The sequence below is a fragment of the Colias croceus genome, chromosome 28, assembly GCF_905220415.1.
Source record: "Colias croceus chromosome 28, ilColCroc2.1".
Classification (NCBI taxonomy): Eukaryota; Metazoa; Arthropoda; class Insecta; order Lepidoptera; family Pieridae; genus Colias; species Colias croceus.
This window is the reverse complement of record NC_059564.1, coordinates 278,524-305,651: the sequence shown is the minus strand read 5'-3', so window position 1 is coordinate 305,651 and position 27,128 is coordinate 278,524. Positions and strand designations below refer to the sequence as shown.

Sequence of the window (27,128 nt, the reverse complement as noted above, 5' to 3'; positions counted from 1 at the left end):
ATTTTATATAAATACTTTTATCAAAATAAGTTTAAATTCAACTGCGAAAAATCTAGACAAAAATTCCTACATCAACTCACCGTACACTCCCTTTGACCTTATAGAAAACAGCGTATCCAGTAATTTCCTCCATTTTATGTTCCGGCTCTTCCCAACTAAGCGTCACAAATCTGTGCTTCACAATAACCGCCCTTAAGTTCACAGGCGCAGAGACCACACTCGCGTTCCCCTCCCCCTCACTATCCATTCCTTTAGCAGCGTGAAATAAATCATTCGAAGTTAAATAATCGTACTCCAAATCCGGCCCTGATGTATATGCGGATGACGTTTCGCCTAGATCTAGATCTTCTGTAGGATCTATATCTAGGTCGGATGTAAGGAGACTGTTAAATATGTCATGCGGAGTGCTTGGAGGGTCGGGGGCTGAAAGTGATAAATAATAAGGGTCGAAATTAAAATTAAAAGTGCAAAAATAAATAAATAAGAAAGGAAAAAATAAATGACATAGGATAAAGATAAATAAAGGATATGTTTGAAAATAAAAAAGGACATCACACATGGCATCACATCTCTTGTTAATAACACATCGTTACTTGATCATTCAAGTTATAGCTTAATTTTTTAAAAAGCAATGCAACATATTTTTAACCTGAAAAAAAAAAAAACTGTAAATTCGCAAAATCCACGTTATAATTTCAATAGATTTCTAAACGGCATTTGACACTATACACTACAACATTACCATTTTCCGGCAACACCATCAATCTCAGCGCAGCCGTGCTGGTCCCGGCCGGTGATGTCGCGAAACATTGAAACACTCCCGCGTCCACCGGTAACACGCCTTGGATTCGCAGTGAACTACTGTAAGGGGTGTCGCAAGGTTCAGTGTTTAGTCCTTTGTTATTTTTTATTTATGTTTATGGGAAATTGTTGATTTTGATAAATTAAAATTGTTAATATTACTTGAGAATTCCTTTTAAATTATGATTGCTCTTAATTTATGAGATAGATTCAGGGATTCATTAATTACAAATTATATAGAGTACATAAATATTATATCTATGTCAAGCCATTAAGATCTAATTTCACAACATTTTCATCTTCAAGTTCAGTTGAAGCTAAATCATTTTCATTTTAACTTTACATAGAACAAAAATCTCAGATTCTAGTAAACGTGTTTACGGTAAACCAAGGATCTAATTGACATTTTTTTCAGTATTTCTTAAAAATTTCAAATTTATAGTTTTTCAGAAGTGTTCTTACCCATCAACCATAGCAATATCATGGTTATTCGGCGACAATGGTTCTCCATCCTTCAGCCACGTGACCTTCGGCGGCGGTTTGCCCTTCACCTCGCAGGCCAAGCGCGAGTCGCCGCGTTTACGTGCACGTACTATATCACCTTCCGGTAATGTTACTCGTGGGACACTCTGGAATTGTTATATTATGTTGAGTGTACAAAAGATTAAATAATGGGAATGAAAAATATTTAATAAGATGTTAACCGAGTAATTAGGGATAACGTGTAGAGATATACTGAAGTTTGTAGGTGTAGTTTTGAGTAAGTTAGGTGCCTTGGTGTATTTCTGCAAAAGACGCGAGTAGGTGTTCGTTTGAATAGGTGTAGATGTAACGCTGTAGTTATATGTCTCAGGAGTTGTATATTTGAAAAGATGTCGGTGTTAATCTGTTGTTGTATCTTAAGCCCCATTCACACGCTTGACAAACAATGGCAAACAGCCAACAGCAAACAGAAAACGCGGACGTGTGGATGGGTGTTTGTCGTTGTTTGCCTGTTTGTGTTTGTGTTGGGCAGTGTTCGGCATGTTATGAACGTTCGCCAAGCATGTGGATGGCTGTTTGTGTTGAGTGATTGTGGTTGGTGTTTGGGACTTCGTTTGCTGTTTGCGGTGTTTGTGACAAACAGCCAGCGTGTGGATGTAGCATTAAGTTTGTGTATGTCTGACGTGTACGTTTGTGTAGGTGTGTATGTTTGTGTAGGTGTATGTTTGAGTAGGTGTATGTTTGAGTAGGTGTATGTTTGCGTAGGTGTATGTTTGCGTAGGTGTATGTTCGTGTAGGTGAGCTCACCATAACGTGCAGCTGCGTGGAGTGGTCGGCGGAGTCGAGCCGGTTGTGCGCGCGGCACGTGTATGTACCGGCGTCCAGCGCACGCGCGGCCTGCACGCGCAGAGACCCACCGCCTACTAGGTAGAAGCGGGAGTCTAGGTCGCTAGAAATGAATAATTGAACGAATAAATGAGAGAATCAAGTCTTTTTTGCAAATGAACCAAGCAAATTCGTCAGCAAAACGGATATAATGGCAACATTTAAGTAGTATTTCTTCACAAATGAGATACAAAAAAGGAAATAAAGCAATTAATGAATTAAGTTTTTATTGCAGATGACCTAACATCATCAGCAAGAGGGATATTATGACAAATATTATAATTAACATATATCAAAGCTATCAACTCACTTGAGGTCAATAGCGACACCGTTATTGAGCCAAATCATTTCAGGTTTGGGGTTGCCGATGGCAGCACAGTCGAACGTCACAGACGCTCCTAAAATGTAACATTATCATCCATAAATAAAAATAAATTTTAATTCTAAGGATATGATTCCAAAATCTGTTTTCATAGATGTTCGACAAACAACGGTTTAAAACTCAAATTATTTTAAACATACCTTCCATGACTGTAACTGGTTGAGGTGTGGCTATGAATCGCGGCGCCGCTTCTAGATTCGCTATTTCACTGTTCACACGTAGTTCTATTTCTGGACCCGTTCTGTTAATAACATAATATTTTGTTTTGTTATCAATGGGCGGACTTTTTAATATAATGAATACAATAATGCAGACCATATTGATGATGAGAATCGTACTGATAATTATGATGCTAATACAAATGCTACTGATGATAACGATGCTAATGTAAATGCTGCTGATAATGATGGTAATGTAAATGTTACTGATAATAATGTTGTTGATAATACTGCTAATTATGATGCTAAACACGATGATAAATCTGATCACAACAATGACAATGTGAAAGATACAATGACTGTAAATGGTGCTGATAATAATGTGGCTGATGACAATGCTATTAATAATAAAGCTGCTGATAATAATGCTGCTGAGAATATTGCTGCTGATAATAATTCTGCTGATAATATTGCTACTGATGATAATTCTGCTGATAACGAAGATAATTATATTGATGTTGACAAAAATAAATAAATGTGTTTGTGTGCGTGTACTAGTGTACACACGTAAGAAGTGAAACTTCTTTATGACCTTATTTTAAAAAAATAATGTACTATATTCAACTTTACAGAAATACGTCGAATCCCGCGTGGTAAAGATAAGAAAAAGATGGCGCGTAACGGAAAAATGTCACGCATAACGAAAAAATGTTTCACTAAATTTTTTTCCAACCCCGATAATGAAGTTTCACTTCAATAATGATATTCATGATACTAACAAAAATAACCACACCACCCACCTCACATCCCGTCTCCCCGCCAACCCCACCTGACATCTATACACGGCCGCATCATGCGCCCGCGCCGGTTCGAGCTCCAGCGCGCCGCTCGGTGTGAGTGACACGCGTGCGGCCTCCATGCGGAGCGGCTGACCGTTTTTTAACCATGTTACCTGCAAATGGATAAATAAAATGATAAATTATACTCTATTTTTTAAATCTACTGGACTGTGTTCTGTAATAAAACAGGACAAAACAGAAGTAAAATGAATATATTGAATCAATGCAAAATTAGCAAGTTTTTTGACAGAGGGTGATTGTATAGCAATTTGTGAAAATCCTCGACTAAAAAGTGTGTGTGTAAATCCTCGACTAAAAAGTGTGTAAAGTAATGGAAATGGAATGCATGAAACGCTATAACAATTACGTATTCATGGTATCAAATACTGTATTATAATTATTTGTAAAATTTTGATTGTACAATTTCGTATAAGCCGCACCCGCACAGCCACGCGCGGGGCCAGCTTGAGCCCGCACTACACTTACATTGAGCTTCAACACCGGCGGCTGTGCATACAATCTCGCAGCTCCGTACACACGTCGCTCCGGTGGTGCTGCACTAGCTGGGGCAGGCAGCACCCGAACGGCCACGCGCGGGGCCAGCTTGAGCCCGCACTACACTTACATTGAGCTTCAACACCGGCGGCTGTGCATACAATCTCGCAGCTCCGTACACACGTCGCTCCGGTGGTGCTGCACTAGCTGGGGCAGGCAGCACCCGAACGGCCACGCGCGGGGCCAGCTTGAGCCCGCACTACACTTACATTGAGCTTCAACACCGGCGGCTGTGCATACAATCTCGCAGCTCCGTACACACGTCGCTCCGGTGGTGCTGCACTAGCTGGGGCAGGCAGCACCCGAACGGCCACGCGCGGGGCCAGCTTGAGCCCGCACTACACTTACATTGAGCTTCAACACCGGCGGCTGTGCATACAATCTCGCAGCTCCGTACACACGTCGCTCCGGTGGTGCTGCACTAGCTGGGGCAGGCAGCACCCGAACGGCCACGCGCGGGGCCAGCTTGAGCCCGCAAGGGAGTAACGCGCTAGCACCGAGTACGGTAGATACTACACGCGGGCCCTCTAGGAGCTCGGGTATTTCTGTTGTGAAAATTACACAAACTTTTATTTAAAAAAACAATATAAAAGTAATTAAATGACAAACGCGTCGCTTCCAGTAGCTACGAAGTTACAAAGATTTGAATGGAATTTCCGAAAAATGAAATTTCAGAAGCAAGTAATAAAAAAAATCAAAGACAAAAACGTAGACATGCATGTACTCGTAATAGATATAGTTCAAGTTACATTTCAATTAAAAAGTAACGATAAATCAAACTTCTAAACATAATGTCCCTACTCTTATCGCGTTTCCTATACCAACTTTGTCTTACCAGCTAGAAACAGCGTCGCCACTCTCGACACCACAGTGCCGACCCCCTCCACCGTCGCCACACACTGGTACTGTCCAGCTAAAGCTGCTGTCATACTTTCGATTACCAGTGACCCGTTTGACAGTTGTTTCCTGAAATAATAGATTTATACATAACTAGCTGCGCTCCGCGGTTTCACCCACACGATAAATAGCATATAGCCTTCCTCGATTAATGGGCTATCTAACACTGAAAGAATTTTTCAAATCAGACCAGTAGTTCCTGAGATTAGCGTGTTCTAACATACAAACAAACTCTTCAGCTTTATAATATTAGTATAGATTAAAAAGCATATTTTTCCCAAACTTAATTATATTTAAACTCAAAAAAGCCCACACGCTTGTAAAAAAGCACAGCCTAATCTTGAAGTGTTCATGTATCATATAATATTATGGACTAGCTTTCCGACCATGGCTTCGCTTGCGGTGTGACAATACAGTCAAGTTATAGAGTAAGGCGACGATTTTGGTATCTCGATTTTGTAATCTTGCCAAAGAAGTTTCACTTCTGACACGTGTGCTCGGCACACACGCTCTTTTTTATTATACTGTGGAGTGTGGGGATTAATAAACTATCTTTCAAATTTTCAAACACATTCCTAAGTTGATTAGCGCATACATCATTCTAACAGACATTTGACAAGATTAGATACAAGACATCATCATTGAATATGCTACATTAATCTAAACTGCACAGCAATAATTGGGTCAGTGCTTAGCATCTACTGATAATCTCTGATAATGTTCGTATTTTATAAACTATCATTCCTTCAAATATCGCTGTCATACCTGTGGCTATCAGTGTGCGATATAGTATGATCACGCGTGGGGGCAGCAGCAGTGCTGTGCCGCCACGCGAGGCGGGCCTGTGACGGCGCAGCGCACGCTAGCACCCACCGCTCGCCCTCGCCGACCACGCCGTCTAGCGGCTCTGATGTTAGCTTGAACATGCTGTCTTTGTCGCCGCCTGGAAGGTAATTGAATTGTGTTTAATGTACAAGATGTATTTATTCGTATATCGTATATAATAAAAAGAACACAGCTTTCAGCTCTTATGAATTCTGTTTTATAAAGTCTTTTTTCTTGTCTTGAATAATTGAAAAATATAATTATATACATTCTAAATATATCGTTTCAAGGGATAAAGTTAAGCGGCAAGCACTCGATAACATATGACTTAATTAATTAATTATATGTATCGAATAAATTGATAAATCGAAATCGAAATACATAATAGATAAAGATTAACTGAAGGTATTCCATCACAAGTATCCTTCTATCCACCCACTCACAAACCTTCGCGAAATAAATTAGCGCAAATTGTAGAGGGATGTAAAACAAAGTAATATTTATTTGGAAACAATTTTTCCTATAAAAGCGAGACCAAAGCGATCGTTCACACCACAAAACATAAGCATATTAAAAGTCGAACAATATTTCGGTACATCAACTTCACGACATTACTCATACATAATTTGGACCTTAATCCAATGGCCATAAGTTGAATTTCCCTGAACACAGATCGATCTAAACTTTGGTCCCTCGAGTCGGATGAGGCCACTGATATTCAGTATTAACTCCTCACTTATATATTCCATGCATACACAAGTCAACTGTTTAGCAGTGACACAGATTTAACTATACTGGATGGTGCTGGTCTGCGTGTCTTTAAAGTGGTAATGTGTTATGTTTTCGCAAATAGGCTGACCTTTAGTTAATCATAAGCACAATATTTATTTATATTACGTTACGAGAGTACTGATTATTGAGAAATAACTTTTAACAAATCTCTTCCTGTATCCAGTCACGAGGCAAAGAAGGTAAAACGTGCGTAAATGTCATAGGAAAAATTATAATTGATAAGCACGAAGACAATATTTAAAACAACCATGTTATCACAATTTACCGAAGTAATTACCACATACATTAAAATCCTATAACCTCAAAATCCATGTCTACAAGCCATCTAGTTACCTAAATAATTAGTGGTTTGCTCAACACAGATCACTGTTCTTATTATTTACTACCTATTCCGTCTAGATCAACTTAGGAATTCTCCTAATGACCGTACAGACCATTGCCTAACTATGTACCCCATGACGTACTTGAACCACGGATTACTACATATTTAATAGGTACGTTACTTAAACTCAAACTAGAACATTTATTTATCCAAGTATGAATACTTTAAGAACTACTTAATACTTTGATAAGTGTTTTTAAATCTTAATAATACATGGAAAGTATTTAATACCTTTTTTTTTAAGTGGGGAAATCTTGCATAGATACCCACGGCCTCCGGGGAAGGGGCCGTGGGTTATGTCTGATTCCTACCGACCAAAACCCCACTGTGTTCCGTCAAGTCGCATCAACGACGGGGCCACGGGTATGGTAGAATTCGTCTGTGACAAGTATTCGTTAATTCTAATATTCTTTGGAATACGAGGCTGGTTCTTATTGAGAGAAAACGTAAACATGTACCACGAGCGAAGCCGGGGCGGACCGCTCGTTTCAAATAAAACAACACACACATTCCAAAGTTTATTAGCGCATACATCATTATAACAGACATTTGACAAGACGTCATTATTGAATATGCTACATTAATCTAAACTGCACAGCAAAACCCAGACGCAATAACTAGGTCAGTACTTAGCATCTACTGATTATATTGAAGTGACGTTAATAACTTTATAAGGAGAGCTTTGTAGAATATTAATATCTGTTTTCAGTCTTTGGTATCTAGAAAAAATATTATATAATAATTCAGACTGTAATCATGTTTCATTTATTAAATTTAAATAAGACTCTTATTTACTAAATTTCTGCCCGCGGCGTCGCTCGTGTTTTCAAAGAAAAACCCTTCAAGAGGAGAGTGAACAGGTATATTCTAGGGAAGCACGCTCCATCTTAGGCCACATCTCAGCTTACCATCAGGCGAGATCGTGGCCAAGCGCTCCCCTATCGCAGCATAAAAAACAACCCGCATAGTTCATGTGGAATTTCCGTTGACTTAGTCTTAGTCTTCAGCTACCTACATACTAAATTTCATTGTAATCGGTTCAGTAGTATTTGCGTGAAAGAGTATCCATCCATCCTCACAAACTTTCACAAATATTACGCGACAGTTTTTGATATTTCAAAATATTGTTCGTGTTTTGTAAACTTTTTAATGTAAAAAAATGACATAAACTCCTATAAAATTACAACCGTCGACCTCTAAACTTTCCCTTTCAAGCTTATTTTTAATTTGTTTTAAAGCTTTTGTTTTTCACAACAACAGTTTCAAAGTTAAAAGTTAATTTCCTTCAATCTTATTTATCGTCAAGATAAATTGTGTATGTACACATAGAGTGAATAATGGGAGATCTACAGTACATATTTTAGAGATTCTGAATTTTATATTTGAAAATATTTGGATCCCTGTCATAAGAAAAATTGTCAACATTTTCGTACAAAGATTAATAAATAAAAAAGAGCGTGTGTGCCGAGCACATGTGTCAGAAGTGAAACTTCTTGGTCAAGATTCAAAGATATTAAAATCGTCGCCTCTCCATGACGTGTCACGTGACGGTATTTCCATGACTTTGAAATTTTACTCTCAACGCGCCTAAAGAACTTTCACTTCAAAAAGCTTCGATTTACAGTCTGCCCAGAATTTTTATTACCATTTCAAAACATCGACGATTGAAAAATCAACTCCAATACCTCAAAATAACCCGTACAAGATTATCATCTGTCACAATATTTACACATCACCCGTACTACAATCAAAATGTCCATAAATACATATTAAAACCCTCGGATCCGCCCGCATCCGGTATTTTAGAAGCAGGTATAGTAGATAACATATTTTATTTGTTTGCTACTAGTTTAACCACGCAACTTCATCAAAAAATAGTTAAGTGCGATTCAATCTGACGACACTAATGGTTACGTACAAATAAGATATTTTTGTATTATTTTCACGTATCAACGAATTCTCAGTAATAGTATCCCGCTTTACACATACGGAACCCTAAAATGAGATTAGAGCATTCCACCAAACGAACTACAATTTTATAATATAGGTACAGAGATCACTTCCACATCTAAACGAACAAACATACAAATTTGACCCGACCCCATCGAATCCCATCAATCCCAATTATCCCATACTATATATCCCATTGTTCGCTCAACCAAGAGCGATGCAATTGATCTTTAATCGACAAATGATAGATTGTGCTTTGGTTCATTGCGTATGATATTTGGAGCGTGTAATTATATAGTAGCTGTGCCCCGCGGTTTCACCGGCGGATATAAACTTTCAACTTAAATATATAAAGCTAAAATAAAAGGTTGATTTTCTTAAAAATGGAGGCTATTAATAAAATATTAATATTATATTATAAACCACGGGTTTTCATCGATTTTATCTTAACTTAGCAAAAGTTGTTCTGCCCTATTGCCCTTTTTTCCTTGTGTCTGAACAAAAATGTAAAGAAATAAGCTGAGTTTTAATAAAATAAAAATTGATGACCCTAACCAAAATTTGTGTAGGTAGTTTATTCTGCAGTTGAAACCGCGGGACACAGCTAGTAGCTCAATAATGGAAGTTATTTATTAATTAAAAGTTAAAAATTATCTCCACAATACAAATACAATTAAAAAGTTTATAAAAAATAATTATTTCAATTACACAGTGCCGAAAATGAAAAGCTTTTATACATTATAATAAAATAATCAGAGATCTTTTTAACAAGTTAACAAACAAAGTATGAAATAATTATTTAATAATTTAATAACAAAATAATTGTAAAATTTGTTTGTTAGCTTAATATCAAAACAGATAGGGTTGTCAAACCATACTTATGAAATGTGAAATTATATCCGTCTATTACAACGGACAAATATATAAAAAATCATTAAGTATACAATCGGTTATTTATTAGAGCAGTATTATATAACATGTTCAAATATAGTAATCATACTGTCAAAGAAATAAATATCAATATTTTTCCATTAGCAACGAACTCATATTGTAATTCCTAGAATGGTCTCTAACCAAGGATCAACCGGGGTCAAGCCATTTGGACAATAGTGTCCATTATCGCTTACATCGATGCAATCGTCCGTTCTATTGTCCGTTATACTATTCAACTGTTGCATTCTAAAATGGACCTTATGAGCAGTATTGAAAAAATGTGATGTGATTTATGCTAATCCAGACTGTAATATGTCATTGTGCTAAATTTTATCGAGATCGTTTAAGCTATTCTGCGTAGAAGAGTAACAAATAGTAACATAGTATAAAACAAAGTCACGTTCTTTGTCCCTATATCCCTATGTGTTTTTAAATCTTTAAAACTACGCACGCTATTTTGATGCTGTTTTTTTAATAGATAGAGTTGTTCTGGAGGAAGGTTTTAGTATATAATTTATTCAACATCATAAACAATGAAGTAATAAGATTTCGTCATATTATGTTTTGTTGTTACATTTAATTTTGGCAACTTGCAGTAAAAATAACCTTTTATCTTTTGAAATAATCATCAAAAAAAAAAAATTCTTGAATCAATTGTATAGAAAATGATCAAGACGACAGGCTGAACACACTACCTGACGATAACGAATTCAACCCGGTCGTAGTAAATAGAGTTAATAGTTAATTGAACTATTATAAAACACAGCGGAATTTATGAAATGTGTCTTTGTGTGAAGTAACAATATAAACTCTAAACTCGATTATTTTTTATTCTAAAAACTGTTTAGTGACAGCCCTAAGTTTAAGAGCTCTTGAGGTAAAATCCTTGAGAATCTGATAATGAATTTCAAAGCCCCCCCTTGATATTGGTTTAATTTGATTAGATCTCAAAAGGTTTATCTTTGTTGGTATTTGTGAATTGAGGTTCTACAGAATGGAGGGTACTTTTTTATTACTATTCTTTAGGAACTCAAGCCTTTACAGATTAAAAGGCTTCGCGTTTGTTATTCATTATATTATAGAATCTAATCTAAATTTACAAACATCATTTATTCCAACCCCATTTTGTTCTAATGTCAAAAAGTACTAAAATATTATTTTAATCATAATGATTTTTTCTATGGTAGTAAATAGCACCACAAATTACTAAATAGTTACAGGTACCTTATATAGAGAAATTAAGTTTAGACACCAGTTTAGTGCTAAGTACATCTATGTAATTTTAAGTTAGTCGTCCAAACAAATCTTAAAATTTTTTCCTATTTTTTATGAAGATGAGGGTATCTAAAAACAGAAGTCTAGAAATAAAGCCCTTAACATCTTCATAGAAAGCTCACTCGAAACAAAAGCGAACGTGGCACAGATACAAAATATGTCAATGTGACATCAATGTCATTCAACATTTTAGCCTAGATTTGATTTTACACCGTAGTCTGTCTGACTGAAATTTGAGTCCCATCTCTCCCGTATATACTGGACATTGGCAGAGTCCCTGCTTTTTGGGTGGAGCCATTAATTAAGAGAAGAAGAAGATTTTACACCGACTTCCAAAAGGGAGACTTAAAACTGTTGTAGTTGCAGTGTTTGTCACTCCGTCTTTGAAATATCGACTCAAGATTTTATTTTCCTACTAGTTATCCGCCCGCGGCTTCGCCCGCACAGTCAAAGAAAAACCCGCATAGTTCCCGTTCCCGTGGGATTTCCAGAATTGCGTTATCTTCCCGGGATAAAAAGTAGCCTATGCCTTAACTACTGAACCAATTTGCATGAAATTTGGTATAGAGATATTTTGATACCCGAGAAAGGACATAGGCTACTTTTTACCCCGGGAAATAGGATAGGTTTTATCCTGGCAATCCCACGGGAACGGGAACTATGCGGGTTTTTCTTTGACTGCGCGGGCGAAGCTGCGGGTGGAAAGCTAGTTTTCCATAAATTCGTTACTTCAGAAATTTCCTTATAAGAAATTCCAATATTTATCTACAAACGCAACCACACTTAATTTAACTCAGAAACAGTGCAAGACTAAATAAATTACAGTTTCAGAGTTCCACCTATCTCTTCAATTTGTCTTCATCAAGTAGTTTGTACCAACGCAGGATATATTTAGTAATCTATCTATACTCAATATTATAAAGCTGAAGAGTTTGTTTGTTTGAACGCGCTAATCTCAGTTACTACTGGTCCGATTTGAAAAATTCATTCGGTGTTAGATACTCAGCCCATTTATCGAGGAAGGCTTTACGCTATATAATTGTATATCATCACGCTAAGACCAACAGGAGCGAAGCAATGCGGATGAAACCGCCCTGTGCACAGGCGATTTTTCCGTACATGTAACAGAAAACTTTAAACTGATATCGAAAGTACTTAACCTGATGAGTAAAATGGCCGTAATAAATTTTTAAAAGTATGAAATATGAATATCCCATATACTTACATTTAATATGAAAGATTTTAGCTTTCTTTTTCTTCTTTTGGTTTTCTGCTTTAAATACTTCGCAAATTTGAAGTGGCATTTTCCACGCTTTTCCGGACTTTTTCCGGGGATTTCCCAGGCATTTTCCGGGGTTTTTCCAGACATTTTCCACGCTTTTCCCGGACATTTTCACGCATTTCCGGATATTTTCCGGGCATTTCCCAGGCATTTTCCGGACATTTCCCAGGCATTTACGGGGATTTTCCAGGCATTTTCCGGGGATTTTCCAGACATTTTCCACGCTTTTCCCGGACATTTTCCTGGCATTTTCCGGGCATTTTCCAAGCATTTTCCGGGGATTTTCCAGACATTTTCACACATTTACCGGATGTTTTCCAGCCATTTCCCAGGCATTTTCCGGTGATTTTCCACGCTTTTCCCGGACATTTTAAAGCATTTTCCGGATAGTTTCCGGGAATTTTCCGGGGATTTCCCAGGCATTTTCTGGGGATTTTCCAGATATTTTCCACGCTTTTCCCGGACATTTTCACGCATTTTCCGGATATTTTTTGGGAATTTTCCGGACATTTCCCTGGCATTTTCCGGACATTTTCCAAGCATTTCCCGGGCATTTTCGCACATTTTCCGGATATTTTCCGGGAATTTTCCGGCAATTTCCCAGGCATTTTCCACGCTTTTCCCGGACATATTCACGCATTTTCCAGGAATTTCCCGGGCATTTTCCGGGGATTTTCACACATTTACCGGATATTTTCCGGCCATTTCCCTGGCATTTTCCGGGGATTTTCACGCTTTTCCCGGACATTTTCACGCATTTTCCGGATAGTTTCCGGGAATTTTACGGGCAATTCCCAGGCATTTTCCGGGGATTTTGCCTGGGAATTGCCCGGAAAATCCCCGGAAACGGCCATTTTACTCACTAGGTTAAGTAGTTTCGATATCAGTTTAAAGTTTTTTCTTATCTGTAATACATACGGAAAAATCGCCTGTGCACACTTAACGATTACACCCTGTATATGCTATAGTAAAAAGCTTTTCATGCATCTTGTAAGTATTTATAACAATTTATTAGAGCCATAATGAAATCTTATCACATACTGATATTTTTTTTGATTTCGAATTGCAGCTATTTATGAAGGAAGCAATAGTTAATATGAAAAAATACAGTTGACCCTGGAACGGATTTTTTGAAGTCGGGTAAAAAGTGTGAGACGTAAAAGATTTTTATAATTACTTTCAAAGAAGAGAAAAATAAGAAATTCCTTTATAAATAAAACGTATCAAATAATCGAGACTTAACAATATCACAAATAAAAAAAATAAAAAAAAAAAATTATAGGACATTATTACACAAATCGACCTAGTCCCACAGTAAGCTCAATTAAGGCTTGTGTTGTGGGTACTAGGCGACGATAAATATAATATTTAATAAATACATATATAGATAATAACACCCAGACCCAAGAACAAATAATTGAGTTCATCACACAAATATTTGCCCTGACCGGGGATCGAACCCGGGACCGTCGGCTCAGTAGGCAGTTACTTTACCACTGCGCCAACCGCGTCGTCGCCAAATACGTTCCAAAAATCACTTTCATTAATCTTCCTAAAATAATTCAAATAATACAAAACGTCAACCGGCTCCCGTACTATGAAATTTTTCTTCAATTTAATTCCCAGTACAATATACCTGTAGTAGTACTGTACAGGTAACTCTAGAACAAAATGGCGGTATATAACAATAATTTAGAATTGATTTGTTTTGTAACATTTTTAACAAAGCCCGTCCCCCGAGGGCTCCGTGATTGAAAACAGCTGATGTAGGTCAGGACTCAGGGTTGTCAACTACTCGTAACACTAGTTTTAATTAATATTATATTCGCTTGGTAACGCAATTTTAATGTTGTGGGCCTGATTAAAATTTTGTTTGCGTGTACGTAATTAAAAAAAATGATATATATGTATACATTTTTGTATATGTAATTATTTTCCATAGGACTTACAAAACTATATTTAAACCTATACCACTCGTTATTAATTTAACTCACCAAATTATTGAATAGTTGATGAGTATATTTACAAAAAAAATATCAAAAACTCAACACCTTCTTCTGTATAATTATAATGTAAAAAAAATTGGTTGTCTGTAAAGTCGGTTTACTGACGATAGTTGAACGTGACAACGTCTGATTGTGCTTCTTTGTCGCTCGTTCTGCGCTCTCGCTCGCACTTCAAGCCTTACATGGATGATGGAACGCCTCAGATGAGTCAGAGCAAGGTAACGCCGCATGAGTCATGTTTTTTCGTGCGTGCAGCCGGCTTTATCGAATTATTAGATAGACGTTGTCACGTCAAAATATCATTCTCACTAGTGGCAACCCTACGCTAGAACGGTTTTAATCAATGACAATGGAAAGCGCTTTTTATGCGACTAGCAACATTGCATTGTGTATTGATGTTTATCCTTATTAGCTATACAGCGCACCCCGGGTTTACTCAGTATTGAAACGAGAAAGAAAATCCTTTTAATACTGCACAGTAAATTTGAAAAGGAAATAATATAGGTACTGGATATTTCTGTACTGTAAAATAGGATTAACAGTTTAAAAGATAAACAGAATAAATATGTGTTTATTTTTATTTTAAGGTATGTAGGTAAAGAAAACAATGTTATTAATTATTAATAACTACATCCAATTTGACAACATTATTTCTAATCACATAATAGATGTCCTAGATAACTGATTCCATTTCAACCAAAGCTAAAAATCATCTCAACAGATGAATCACACCTAATTTGGTGTAGCCATTTTCGAACTGCAAGAACACATTCTACTGAAAATATTTCCTCCTTACAAAAAGCTACGTCTCCATATAAAAGAAAAAAACAATTAAAAAACCACGTCATCGTCCACAGGACATAAATCAAGGCAATCTAATGATGATACAGTGAAATAAAAAAGCTGCTCGCGACTGTACCTTCACGGGCCAACTAACTATAATGTATAAGGACATCATTAGCTCTAACTAACGCGTTACGCGCTTCCAGATACACGTACAGTCGAGTGGGGAAGTGCTTAATGTACAAATCTATTTATTTATGTACAAGTTAGTTATTTTTAAACGAATAATACTAAGTATAGTTTGTGTATGTGCGTGTGTTTACACACACAGCGCACCATGTCTTTTTTGACGTGACAACGTCTTATTATTCGATAGAGCCGGCTGCACGCACGAAAAAACATGACTCATGCGGCGTTACCTCGCTCTGAGGCGTTCCGTAAGGCCTTGAAGTGCGAGCGAGAGCGCGCAACGAGCGACAAAGAAGCACAATCGGACGTTGTCACGTTCAACTATCGTCAGTAAACCGACTTTACAGACAAACAATTTTTTTTGTTTAAGTGTACAGAACATACATCTCAATCAATTTTTCACTTGTTTAAAAGTAAAAGTACTTTTTCTAGCTTATAATGTCTGCTATCTTTTAGAACATATTTATATGCTTATATGCTTTCTTAATTTATAAATTAAATATATCGGTAAAAGTTCCAGTCAACAATAGTTTAAAAACTGTGTATTCATAAGCTCATATACAGATTACAATAAATATAAAATCGATAAAAAAACATTATTTCATTTCCACTTTCCTCCGCGACTGTACCCACACGAGCGCGCAGTGGATTCTTCACTCGCTGATAACAAAACAGGTATATCTTATTAATTAGTGATTTTTACAAACCGGCGCCACTTGTTATATACCTCTAGGGTGTTTGTTAGGTACATTAAGATTCGTCAGTATTGCATTATACATATACAGGGCGTTACATTTGTTACAAAACATCGGTTGGTAAGTATATGAATGTCTGAAACGAACGAAACGGACTTTTCGGAAAAGATACTGTATTACAATTGATCCTGACCATTTTGATAAATAAAACTTACATTTATTTATTTATTTATTATGGCTCATTAGCAGTTGTACATCGATGAATTCACATAAAAAAATACACAAAAAATATAGAACATGATCTACAACCAATAAAAAATGAGCACTGCATGCACTAAAAAAAAATACGTTACAACACATTCAATACATTCCAAAATAATCAGTAGTACCTACATTATTCTTAGATATATCGATTCTTTAAATTATGGATCGCAGTGGAACTTGATGTCTATTTTTTTTTTTTTTTTTGTAAGGTGTTTCTCAATGTTAGCCAGAAGGGCTACTACATTTTAACGCGGACGCGGGGGTGAACTGAAGGTTCACCCTGGTAGCGACATGCACAAGGGCGTCCCCCCTTGACGGGGACCACGAACCTCGGCTTGAGCTGTCGCTTGAGTGGAGGAGGCCAGAAGGGCCCTAATCGGACGGGGCTTGATGTCTAATAACAAAAAGCTTAGCTCGCATTGCATTGTCACCGATCCTAAGTATACAAAGCTTGAATTAAATCTGTCCGTTTGAAGTCAAAATCGAATCTAAAGGTCGTTTGCATACAAACATACAGGTGAAGCTAATAAACGTGTTAAAAACAGAACAGCTTATTACTCAAGCTCAATTTTTAAGCTTCACTTAACTTAGAACTAATTGTCAAGCTCGTTTGTCACGCTTACGTGACAGGACGTGACGGTGTGGAGTGACAATCGCAGTAGTGGCTAATTAACCGTCTGCGAAAAGTAGTTTGATAGAAATTAATGTGTATGTCTGTTTGTTTTTAAAAAGATGGACATGTTTTATTATTTTTCCATACAAAATTTAATATGTAAGTGTATCAATTTTTGATGTACATAATATGAACCAAAAATAGATTCATTAGTTTTGAAGATACGTCAAGTGGAGTATTATAAGAATTAGTCTCCTATTTAATATTTTTATTTCAAACAAATATTACATAATTTACTGCAATGTAAAGTACATACACAATAGCTATATACTTGACTATCTACATATAAATACTATATTTCACGCAAATCTGCCGAGCCGTTCCAAACTTACTCGTCATTTACGATTCCAGATACAAAAATATTTATATGCTATAGATATTAATATATTTAAAAGGATGAGATTTTAATTAAAATATACGTTAATAACGCGACCAGTGACCTGTTTTAAAATATCCGAGCTAAAAATCTCGAATTTCAATATTTGCACATTTCCCTGATAAGGGCACTCAAAATTTTATATGTATGTCAATCAATAGTTTGAATTACTGGACCTATATTTGAAATTATTTTTGTGTTTCAAGTAGGTATTTTTGTGTGCAGTTTTAACTTTTTCAAAACAAGCTTTTGAAATGGCGATTTTCATGAACATACATATAAAATATTTTTTAAATTAAATAAAGAGAAAGCTAATAAAAATAAAAGAAACATAGTCTAGACTGCTCACTGCAGACGGTAAGACGATTATACTAATTCGAAGCGATTAAACCAAGTTCAAGCAATTATACACGTACCTACATAATATAACTATTATATGTTGTGAGGTCCCGTGTCCCCAAGTGGGGTAAGGGGCAGATGCATTATGCATACATCTGTTTCACTGATCGATTTTCTTTAGGGACAAGTAGATGATCAGCCTTCTGTGTCCTGCCAGACCGAGACATTTATTTTTCTTCGTCTCCACCGGGAATCGAACCCAGGACCTCTCGGTTCTACGCGCACGCGTCAACCACTGTACCAAGGAGGCGGTCAAAATAGTGAGTAATATATTATATACCTATATATTTTTATCCATTCAGTACATAGTGGTCTCTGAAGCTGAAATCGGCAAGGAATGATTGCTATTATTAATTACTAGCTGCGCTCCGCGGTTTTACCCGCGTGGTTCCGCTCCTGTTGGTCTTAGCGTGATGATATATAGCCATAGCCTTCCTCGATGAATGGGCTATCTAACACCGAAAGAATTTTTCAAATCGGAGCAGTAATTCCTGAGATTAGCGCGTTCAAACAAACAAACTCTTCAGCTTTATAATATTAGTATAGATTATCATAGAGGTAATGGAATTATTGTTTGTCGGAGAAAAAAATTCGATCACGACGCGGGAATCGAACCTGCGTCTTTCGACTATATTGTTTGTCTGTGTGCAAACAATTATTTGACTGTACTGTTACAGCCTTACAGGCAGATAGCTCATATCAGGGAAATATAATTTTGTTTGTTAAACAACTGACATATTTAACAATTAATACAAAACAAAAAGAAAATCTACAAGCAGAAACTTATCTATTATACACAGAAAAGCTAGTGAACATACAAACAAACTTAAAAACAGAGATTACTTCTATATGACCCTCGTGGGTCATTTCTGTCCTAAATCGGGGCAAAGCCCTTGAAAGTAAACACTGAAGCGTGCTACAAACTTCGTAGCGTAGATTAATAAGCCTATTCTAGATAGGGTTTTCATTTACCAACAGTGATATTATCAAAAGGTGTAGATACTTTTAGAAATTAAAGATTTTAATGGATTTTAAACGCGATTTATTCACGTTATCCCCTAAATGCAATGATATTTTATGTATAGATACGTTATATATACTCACAAGATATCCACAAAAAATGCTTCCTATGCAGTGTCAGGCACACACAAATACAAGTTTCATTTTACTTAATTTATTACATTGACAGACTGTATAAGAGAGATGGCTCTAATAAAATGATATAAACAAAAAAGACAAAGATAGTTTGTCACTTCCGCGCAGGTGTAAGCAAAAGTCACAAGAATTCACCAATTAAATATAAATAAACAAATAGTTGCCATGGCAATTGGCATAGACTAACGACACAGAAGGTTCAATGTTATAGATGTTACGTTTCCTGCACACGTAAACAAATGTGACAATTTCATTTACTATTTAATTATTATTATGAAGTTGTATTAAAATGAAAAAAAAACTTTTTTGGAGATATAACAGCTGTATTAAGCATTTATTACTAGCTGTGGTGTTCGTTTTCGGTCATCATCATTTCACCCGATAAACACCCACTGCTGAGCATAGTCCTCCTTATAGAACTCCATACGGACCGATCTTACGCTATTCGTTTCAAGGCAGTTCCCGGAACCCGTACAAGGTCATCACTCCAACTTGTAGGATATAATAATAGTGGTGCCTAGATGAAAAAAAGTATGAAATAAAAGAAAGGATGAAGTATAAGCCTTTTTTATCTAAAACACAAATAAAATGTATGTTCAATAGCTATTTACAGAAAAGCAAATAGCATTTTTCGTCAGTAGCGATAATTTTTTCTTTAATGTATACGTATATTCAACATCATTTTTGCAAACAAACATTTTTGCCATCACGATTTCATTGTATATAATAAATAGATATATTTGTTAATTACATGCACTGTGTGGATTTAAATATAAAAATAATCAAGTATTTACCCAAATCGAAATTAATAAAATAGCCGTTCTATTTTCAATAATCGTATCTACATGATAATCTTTGAACACAGTGTGCGCTAGCTTTGTCACACTAGTGATTGAAGCAATGTTATATCCCTTTCATTATTTCAATACAAGTGTCAAGCAAGTGTCATTCATTAATAATTGCAAATTGTTATTTTTGCTCTAAAATTATAATATTTTAATACATTTACCTGTGATATGATATTCCTCTATCTTTCTTTATTTTACTATCGTAATTTGTGCACTTTCTGAACACACAAGAAGGCATTATTGATAATTTTAACGTTTATATCAGCATGTACGTTCGCTGTCACAAGTCACAATCTGACTGATTCCACTGGTCCCAATTAGGACCAATTCACGGTTTACGTTTTGGTGCGTTGGTAACGTATCTACCTCTTGTTTCTATATATAATATCATTGCCTAAATGTATACTCGCGTAAAAGCAAACAAAAGAAAATAGGTGTAGATCATAGGCACAGAGGTCACCAACACAACATTTGATCTAACGCACACACGATTTGACATCATAGTGAGATGGCGAATAATCATATTGGATATTTCCCGCTTTATTTTTAAAAAGTTATTATTGTAATTTTACTCATTAGGCTTTCGATATTACGAGTTTTTTGATATCTGCAATATAGTTACGGAATAATCGCCTGTGCACACTTAACGATTACACCCTGTATACTATGTAAGTATGTAGTGATAATAAAACTATGTTATGACGATTCAAAAGTGTTTCTATAAGTCTAATTGAATAAATAAATGTTACAGTTTGATCTATCGTGAGAAAGAGACGCTAATTAGCAAAATTTCGATGTATTCTATGAATGTAATTATAATTTTGAAAGAATTTTTGCTTGAATCAAGTTGTTTTTTTTGAAGTCAGTAAAAATCAATTCAACGAAAGCCCTCGATATTTATATAATCCTTAATCACTGATTCTCGGGACATATGACATATCATTATTAAAAACTACTAACAAAACTTTGCCTCTAACTTTGCCTGAAGGAATTTCGAATGGGGGTTACACCCTTTTAGAAACTGCGTACGCGATTATATACGTAATTGTGCAGGTGATAAAGGCTATTTTTGTATATTATAAGTTGATTAATTAGTCGCCTACACCTACAGTACATTTCTTGCTTATAGAATTTTACAGAGTCAAAAAAAGATAATTATTTTATCCTTAAATTCTTTAAAGATAATCGCTAAAACCGTTTTTATTGTTATAATTATGAAATACATCTATTTACCCCTCTCAAGTTGCCTAATAAACAGTTTGTCATATTTTTAGTTGAAAAAAAAAGTAATTTTAGCCAAAATCGCGTTAAAACCCTACAATCATTTATTATAAAAACACACAATATCTTCCTACTAAATATTTCATTCCTAAATAAAAAAACTTCAAAATTATTGAACCAAAAAAATATCGATTTTCCTCACCACGTGAAGTGTAACAAAAACCAATCTCCAAACGAAGCCGCGTGAAAAATCTAGTGATCTATAATCGAAAACAATTATACGACACATTTATCAAGATGACAGTAAAATATGCAATTACTGTAATATGCACTTGTTGCTGACCTTACTCAATATATTATAATAGCCCTTATTTCAAGGGCGATAGAGTTCAAATTAATTTATGAGAATTCTATGTCAAATTTTGAATTACATGAGAATCTTAGATGTGAATATAGTTCTTATTACAAGCTTTATAGAGTTGAAGTTATATATAAAAGTGGTATCTAAATTTAAGCGATTCTAAACTTAAGTATCTTGAGCATAAAGTTCCTTTTCATTCATATGTGACAAAATTTTTGACCCTATTCAATTCAGTTGTTAATAGAATTTGGACGTTATATCAATACAATACGGTTTATTATTGAATATTGTTCATTTTACTAACACAGTAATATAGAAATGGTCCCGTATATATATTTATTTCATTTGTCACACGTCTGTTTAGAATATAGGACTAGTTACTTATATCAGTATAGTAAATTCAAAATAACTAGATGGTTGAACGATGTTAAAAATATTCATAAGATATTTGAATAGCCTTATTTGTAATTTTTTGTTTGTAAAGTTTTTTTTTGCCGTGACAACGTCATATAATTCGATAGAGCCGCCTGCACGCCCGAAAAAACATGACTCATGCGGCGTTACCTCGCTCTGAGGCGTTCCATGTAAGGCTTAAAGTGCGAGCGAGAGCGCGGAACGAACAACAAAGAAGCACAATCGGACGTTGTCACGTTCAACCATCGTCAGTAAACCGACATTACAGACAACCAATTTTTCTTAATAAACATAGAGCTAGAGCTTTCTTTCTAACTTCGATAAAGCTCAGCCGTTTTGAGATTCCTATTAGTACTAAATTTATTACTAACTTTAAATACTTATTAAGTTATTTTTACATACATATTTAGTTTGCCTTCAAAAAAGCTCATCAGTTTTGATCTACACTTAAACCTACAAACTAACTTCAAATATTTATTAACCGCATATTCAAATAAACATAAAACCAATTCACAAAGGAACCCCAAAACCAAATGGGCCCCAGAGCGAGGGTCGCGGGTTCGATTCCTCGTTAGACGAACACGTGTCGCATTTTCATGTAATTGCTTTTTCTCATTTATATTGACTTATCTGCTTTGTTGGATGCTGTTTATTATGTATGTGTGTGTGTCTTAATCTTAGGAACTGCTGGAGGAATTTTAATCAAATTAAAAGGATACAAAGGAATTATGTTGCATTTCTTTAGTGTGTAAATGATAGTGTTTTTAATGACATTAAATTCTTTACTTTATTACGTCTAACTTATTATCAGTAACAAATTGTATTTAATAAGCAAAATTATAATGCTGATACTTTAAAAAAAACTTCTGTATTTAAATTTTAAACCAAGCTTAGCTTAGTACCTATTTACACATAGAAAAAATACTTTTACTTTACAAGCGAAACCTGCTAAAACTAGTCAACCGCATTAAACATTCTCTTTTAAAGCTGTTAAGAATGATTCCCATTCAAACTGAAACGCAAAAGCCCAAATTGATTGAATTCCAATAATTTGATAATCGTCAATTCCGCAGCACTGCAGCCGGTGCGGTTTTACATATTTAACCGACTGTGAAAAACAGTATTTATTATGAAATATTTATTGTAAAACAATATTAAGTACTATTTGATAGACTAGAAAGTTTGTGAGTTTGTGTTTGATAGGATGGATGTGTGTACCTCTTTTACGCGGAAACGGCTAATAGCAATCAGATGAGATATTTAAATACAAGTGTGTACTGTGTATGAATGTTTCACCATGGACCAATATATGGTTTCACGCCAAAACTGCTGTTTTTCATGTAACGCATAAAGATAAAATGAACATTGAAAAGCTTTTTTTTGTCACGAAAACAAGACTTACACGGAAAATATAGAGACCGCACTTAAGTATTATTTTGTCACAAGTTACATAATTCGTTCTTAACTCGAATAACTACCAAAAAAAAGACTCGGCTGCCACTCGGAGACTGGGGCGGTAAAGCTATTGCATGCTATGCCATCAAGCCACACCTCCGCCCGTCGGAGTGGGGAGCGTGAGGTTTTTTCGTTACGGAACTTCTCGATTCGGTCCCCGCGCTCAAGGCCCGCGATAGAAGCTATGCAATAGCTTAAAAATGTCATTCAGTAATAACACTGCCTTCTACTGGTGAAAGAATTTTCCAAATCGATTCAGTATATAAATGTCAATACATACCACGAGTACAATCCTATAAAAATAAATTTACAATAAAAAATAACGTTTTTAATCTGTCTCACGGAACCCTAAAAATCAATACTTAGTCCATAACCGCCAGTCGTTAGTTGCAAATTATATTTGATTTGGATTATTGAATAGCTTTGTGATTACAGTGAAAAGCTAGCAAATGTTATAAATTTGGATGTTTATATGTAAATATGGTTTATTTTCCGCTATACCAAAACTGCTGAACAGAATTAGATAAAATTTAACACGCAGATACTGAGTATAAACTGTATTGTGCGTACATTCAGTACTTTTCTTTTAAAGAAATACGAGCGAAGTCAAGTGCATTAATAAGTAAAGTAGTTAGGTTAAACAGAATGAAATGCTAATTTCCTTTTTGAATTTATCTCCATTAGGATATTATCTGCTAAAAATAAGAAAATCGTAAATAAGCGTGTCGTGTGTCAGAAGTGAAACTTCTTTGGCATGATTCAAAGATACCAAAATCGCTAATCCATGACGTGACAGTATTGCCATGACGCGACCTTGAAACTTTTTTTTAAACTCAACGCGCATAAAGCAGTTTCACTTCAAGAAATAATCCGGGCGGAGCCATAGTAATTTACTAGTTAACGTATAAAAACATGCACAAACTAAACGATGCATACAAAATTGCATAAAACAACGAATTGCAAATTTAATTATTTATTAAACTTGAATTTGAATAATTTGCATTCATTTAAAATTCAATGAGCTCAAAGAATCGCGAATCGAGTGTAAACATGTTTAACCGACTTTACTAAAAGGATTATTTGTTATATGAATGGAAAAGTGAAAAGGAAATAATGATATTTTAAAACTAGCTAATTTCCACCCGCGGCTTCGCCCGCGCAGTCAAAGAAAAACCCGAATAGTTCCCGTTCCCGTGGGATTTCCGGGATAAAACCTATCCTATGTCCCGGGGTAAAAAGTAGCCTATGTCCTTTCTCGGGTATCAAAATATCTCTATACCTACCAAATTTCATGCAAATTGGTTCAGAATAACAGACAGACAGACAGAGTTACTTTCGCATTTATAATATAAGTATGGATGGCATAATAAAATATGAAAATTATATACGAAATGGAAACAATCTATAAGAACATGAATTTCAATTTTTGTCAAATAGAAAAATTCATTACGTATTTGTTTTCAACCGACCTAAAAAAAGGAGTTAATGATTTTTTTTTGGGTTCGTTACCTCAGAACTCTTGAATGGGTGCACAGATTTTGATAATTTTATTTTATTTGAAAGCTCGTTCCTCCCATGTCCCGTTAAAATTCGCTTTAGTTCTGTCTTTTTGTTTATAATTTGAAATCGGTTTAATTTTTTGTTCAAAAATTATTACCTATTATATTCTGGTGGTTCATTAAGTATCATAAACCGTATATTTCAATTATTTACGAAAGTTTTCAGTAGCTCTTTGATGATTGCGTTATTTGACAGGTTTATTCGCCCCCGGGGACACACGACCCCTCTATCTGCCCACGTGTATAGGGGTTAAAAGTTCATTCATTTTATGTTTATAGAGATTCGCGTAGTATCATAGCGTGTGATATAATATAGCCTTCCTCGATAAATGGGCTATCTAAAATCAAAATATTTTTTTCAAATCGGACTAGTAGTTCCCATGATTAGCGCGTTCAAACAAACAATCTCTTCAGCTTTATAATATTAAAAGTGTACATAAAAAATGAAAAAACGACGTGTGGCACTCGGGGACTGCCGCGGTAAAGCTAATATTGCATTGCATGCCTTCAAGCCACACCTCCGTATCCGTCGGAGTGGGGAGTGTGAGGTTTTTCGTTACGGAATTTCTGAATTCGGTCCCCGCGCTCAAGGCCCGCGATAGAAGCTATGCAATAGCTTAAAATATTCATCAAATATTCGTGTTGGTTCATAGAATTAAATCAGCTTAATGCCCCACTCTTTGGTATAGGTACATACATTCTTTACTTCAATCTAGATTCCATACCTATCCCTTTTGTGTTAATTTTTTTCAATTCTATCCAAATAACGTTTTCTATTCGTACGTATTCTATCTATATATATATAAAACTCAAAGGTGACTGATATAGTGATCTATCAACGCACAGCCCAAACAACTGGACGTATCGAGCTGAAATTTGGCATGCAGGTAGATGTCATAACGTAGGCGTCCCCTAAGAAAGGATTTCCCGAAATTCTTGCGGGAATGGGGAAAAACGGGGATGCACGTACAAAGTCGTGGGCGGAAGCTAGTATGCATATATTTTCCATTACCATCTAACTAAATCAGCAATCCTTACCATTCACTATATTAAGCAACATACTAAACACACATACATAACATACTCCCAACCATAAAGTCCCGGGTTCAATCCAGGTTCAAACAAAAGTAGGACAGAAGCGCCGCAATCCGTTCCGTTTTACGGCGGCCGATATAAATTTTGAATATTTGATTGTTGTACGAGAGCTCGCAATGGATTTGGCTTGAATATGTGAGTTTGGATCCTGGAGTTTCCTGCATGCATGTAAATGATGTAATATGTCTAACTCAGTGTTTGATTTCACTCGCGATCTTTGTGCTAAGCTAATTCATACTTTATACAATTTACATAGGAAGAGTATAGACTGATTAACATTTTAAAGAAATAATCAGAATGGAAAATGCATGCTACGGCAAATACGTCTTACGTTATCATTATTGTACTGTTAGAAATAAATCCCCAACTGGCAACCCGAACCGAGTGGGAGGTTATAAAAATGACTTTGCATTTGACTCTTGGACGTAACGGTCGTTATGGTTGTGTTTAGTCGTGTTAATTATTATTTTTAGGCGATTATTGGACATATAAAATCATTTAATAAGGAAATAAAACCTTTCTAGGTTGAATTTAAAATCCCTATGAGTACCTATTCATTTTTTTTTTCAACATATTTTAGCATCATTATTTATTGTTACTACAAGTAGCAAAAGTAAAACGCATATCATTAAAACGCCCTATTGCTAAAATAAAGACAAATTTTCTACTTCTAAAGCAAGCTTTACTTTTTAAAGCATTTATAGATAATAGACGGATAGATAGGATTCATCCTTTTTCAGCAGAGCGGTTGTTGAACATTTATAATATATAAGGATCAGAAATCCCTCCAGCTCCTGGACTACGCGTGGTTTATTTAAAACAAAGAATGCGACATCGCCTTGCATTCCGCTCGAAATTTACAGTACATTCACAAATACACCATTTTTAGATAAAATGTACGTTTTATTTTATTGTTTCTGTTTGTCATATCCTACTTTCCTTTCTGTTTAAACGGGAATGTTTGTAAGAATATAAGGATTGTTGTTAAATGTTATAGTCGTGTGTATGTTTATGTATTTGTGTTTGTGTCCGTCCATTTATTAGAAACTAGAGGTCCGCCCCGGCTTCGCCCGTGGTACATATTTCGCAATAAAAGGTAGCCTATGTCCTTTCTCGGGTATCAAAATATCTCCATACCAAATTTCATGCAAATTGGTTCAGTAGTTTAGGCGTGATTGAGTAACAGACAGACAGAC

General features: G+C 35.5%; 1 protein-coding gene across 1 annotated transcript in view; it reads right to left on the bottom strand.

Moving 5' to 3' along the window:
* The window catches only part of LOC123703987 (neogenin), a 94,037-nt gene that overhangs the window by 30,707 nt on the left and 36,202 nt on the right, over positions 1-27,128 (bottom strand). Inside the window, exons 2-11 of the mRNA XM_045652214.1 lie at positions 5,766-5,943; positions 4,939-5,069; positions 4,452-4,648; positions 3,510-3,661; positions 2,692-2,792; positions 2,480-2,567; positions 2,092-2,233; positions 1,264-1,430; positions 743-861; positions 81-423 (exon numbers count right to left, since the gene is read on the bottom strand). Coding sequence (XP_045508170.1) covers positions 81-423; positions 743-861; positions 1,264-1,430; positions 2,092-2,233; positions 2,480-2,567; positions 2,692-2,792; positions 3,510-3,661; positions 4,452-4,648; positions 4,939-5,069; positions 5,766-5,943 — 1,618 coding nt within the window. The remainder of the gene's footprint in view (positions 1-80; positions 424-742; positions 862-1,263; positions 1,431-2,091; positions 2,234-2,479; positions 2,568-2,691; positions 2,793-3,509; positions 3,662-4,451; positions 4,649-4,938; positions 5,070-5,765; positions 5,944-27,128) is intronic.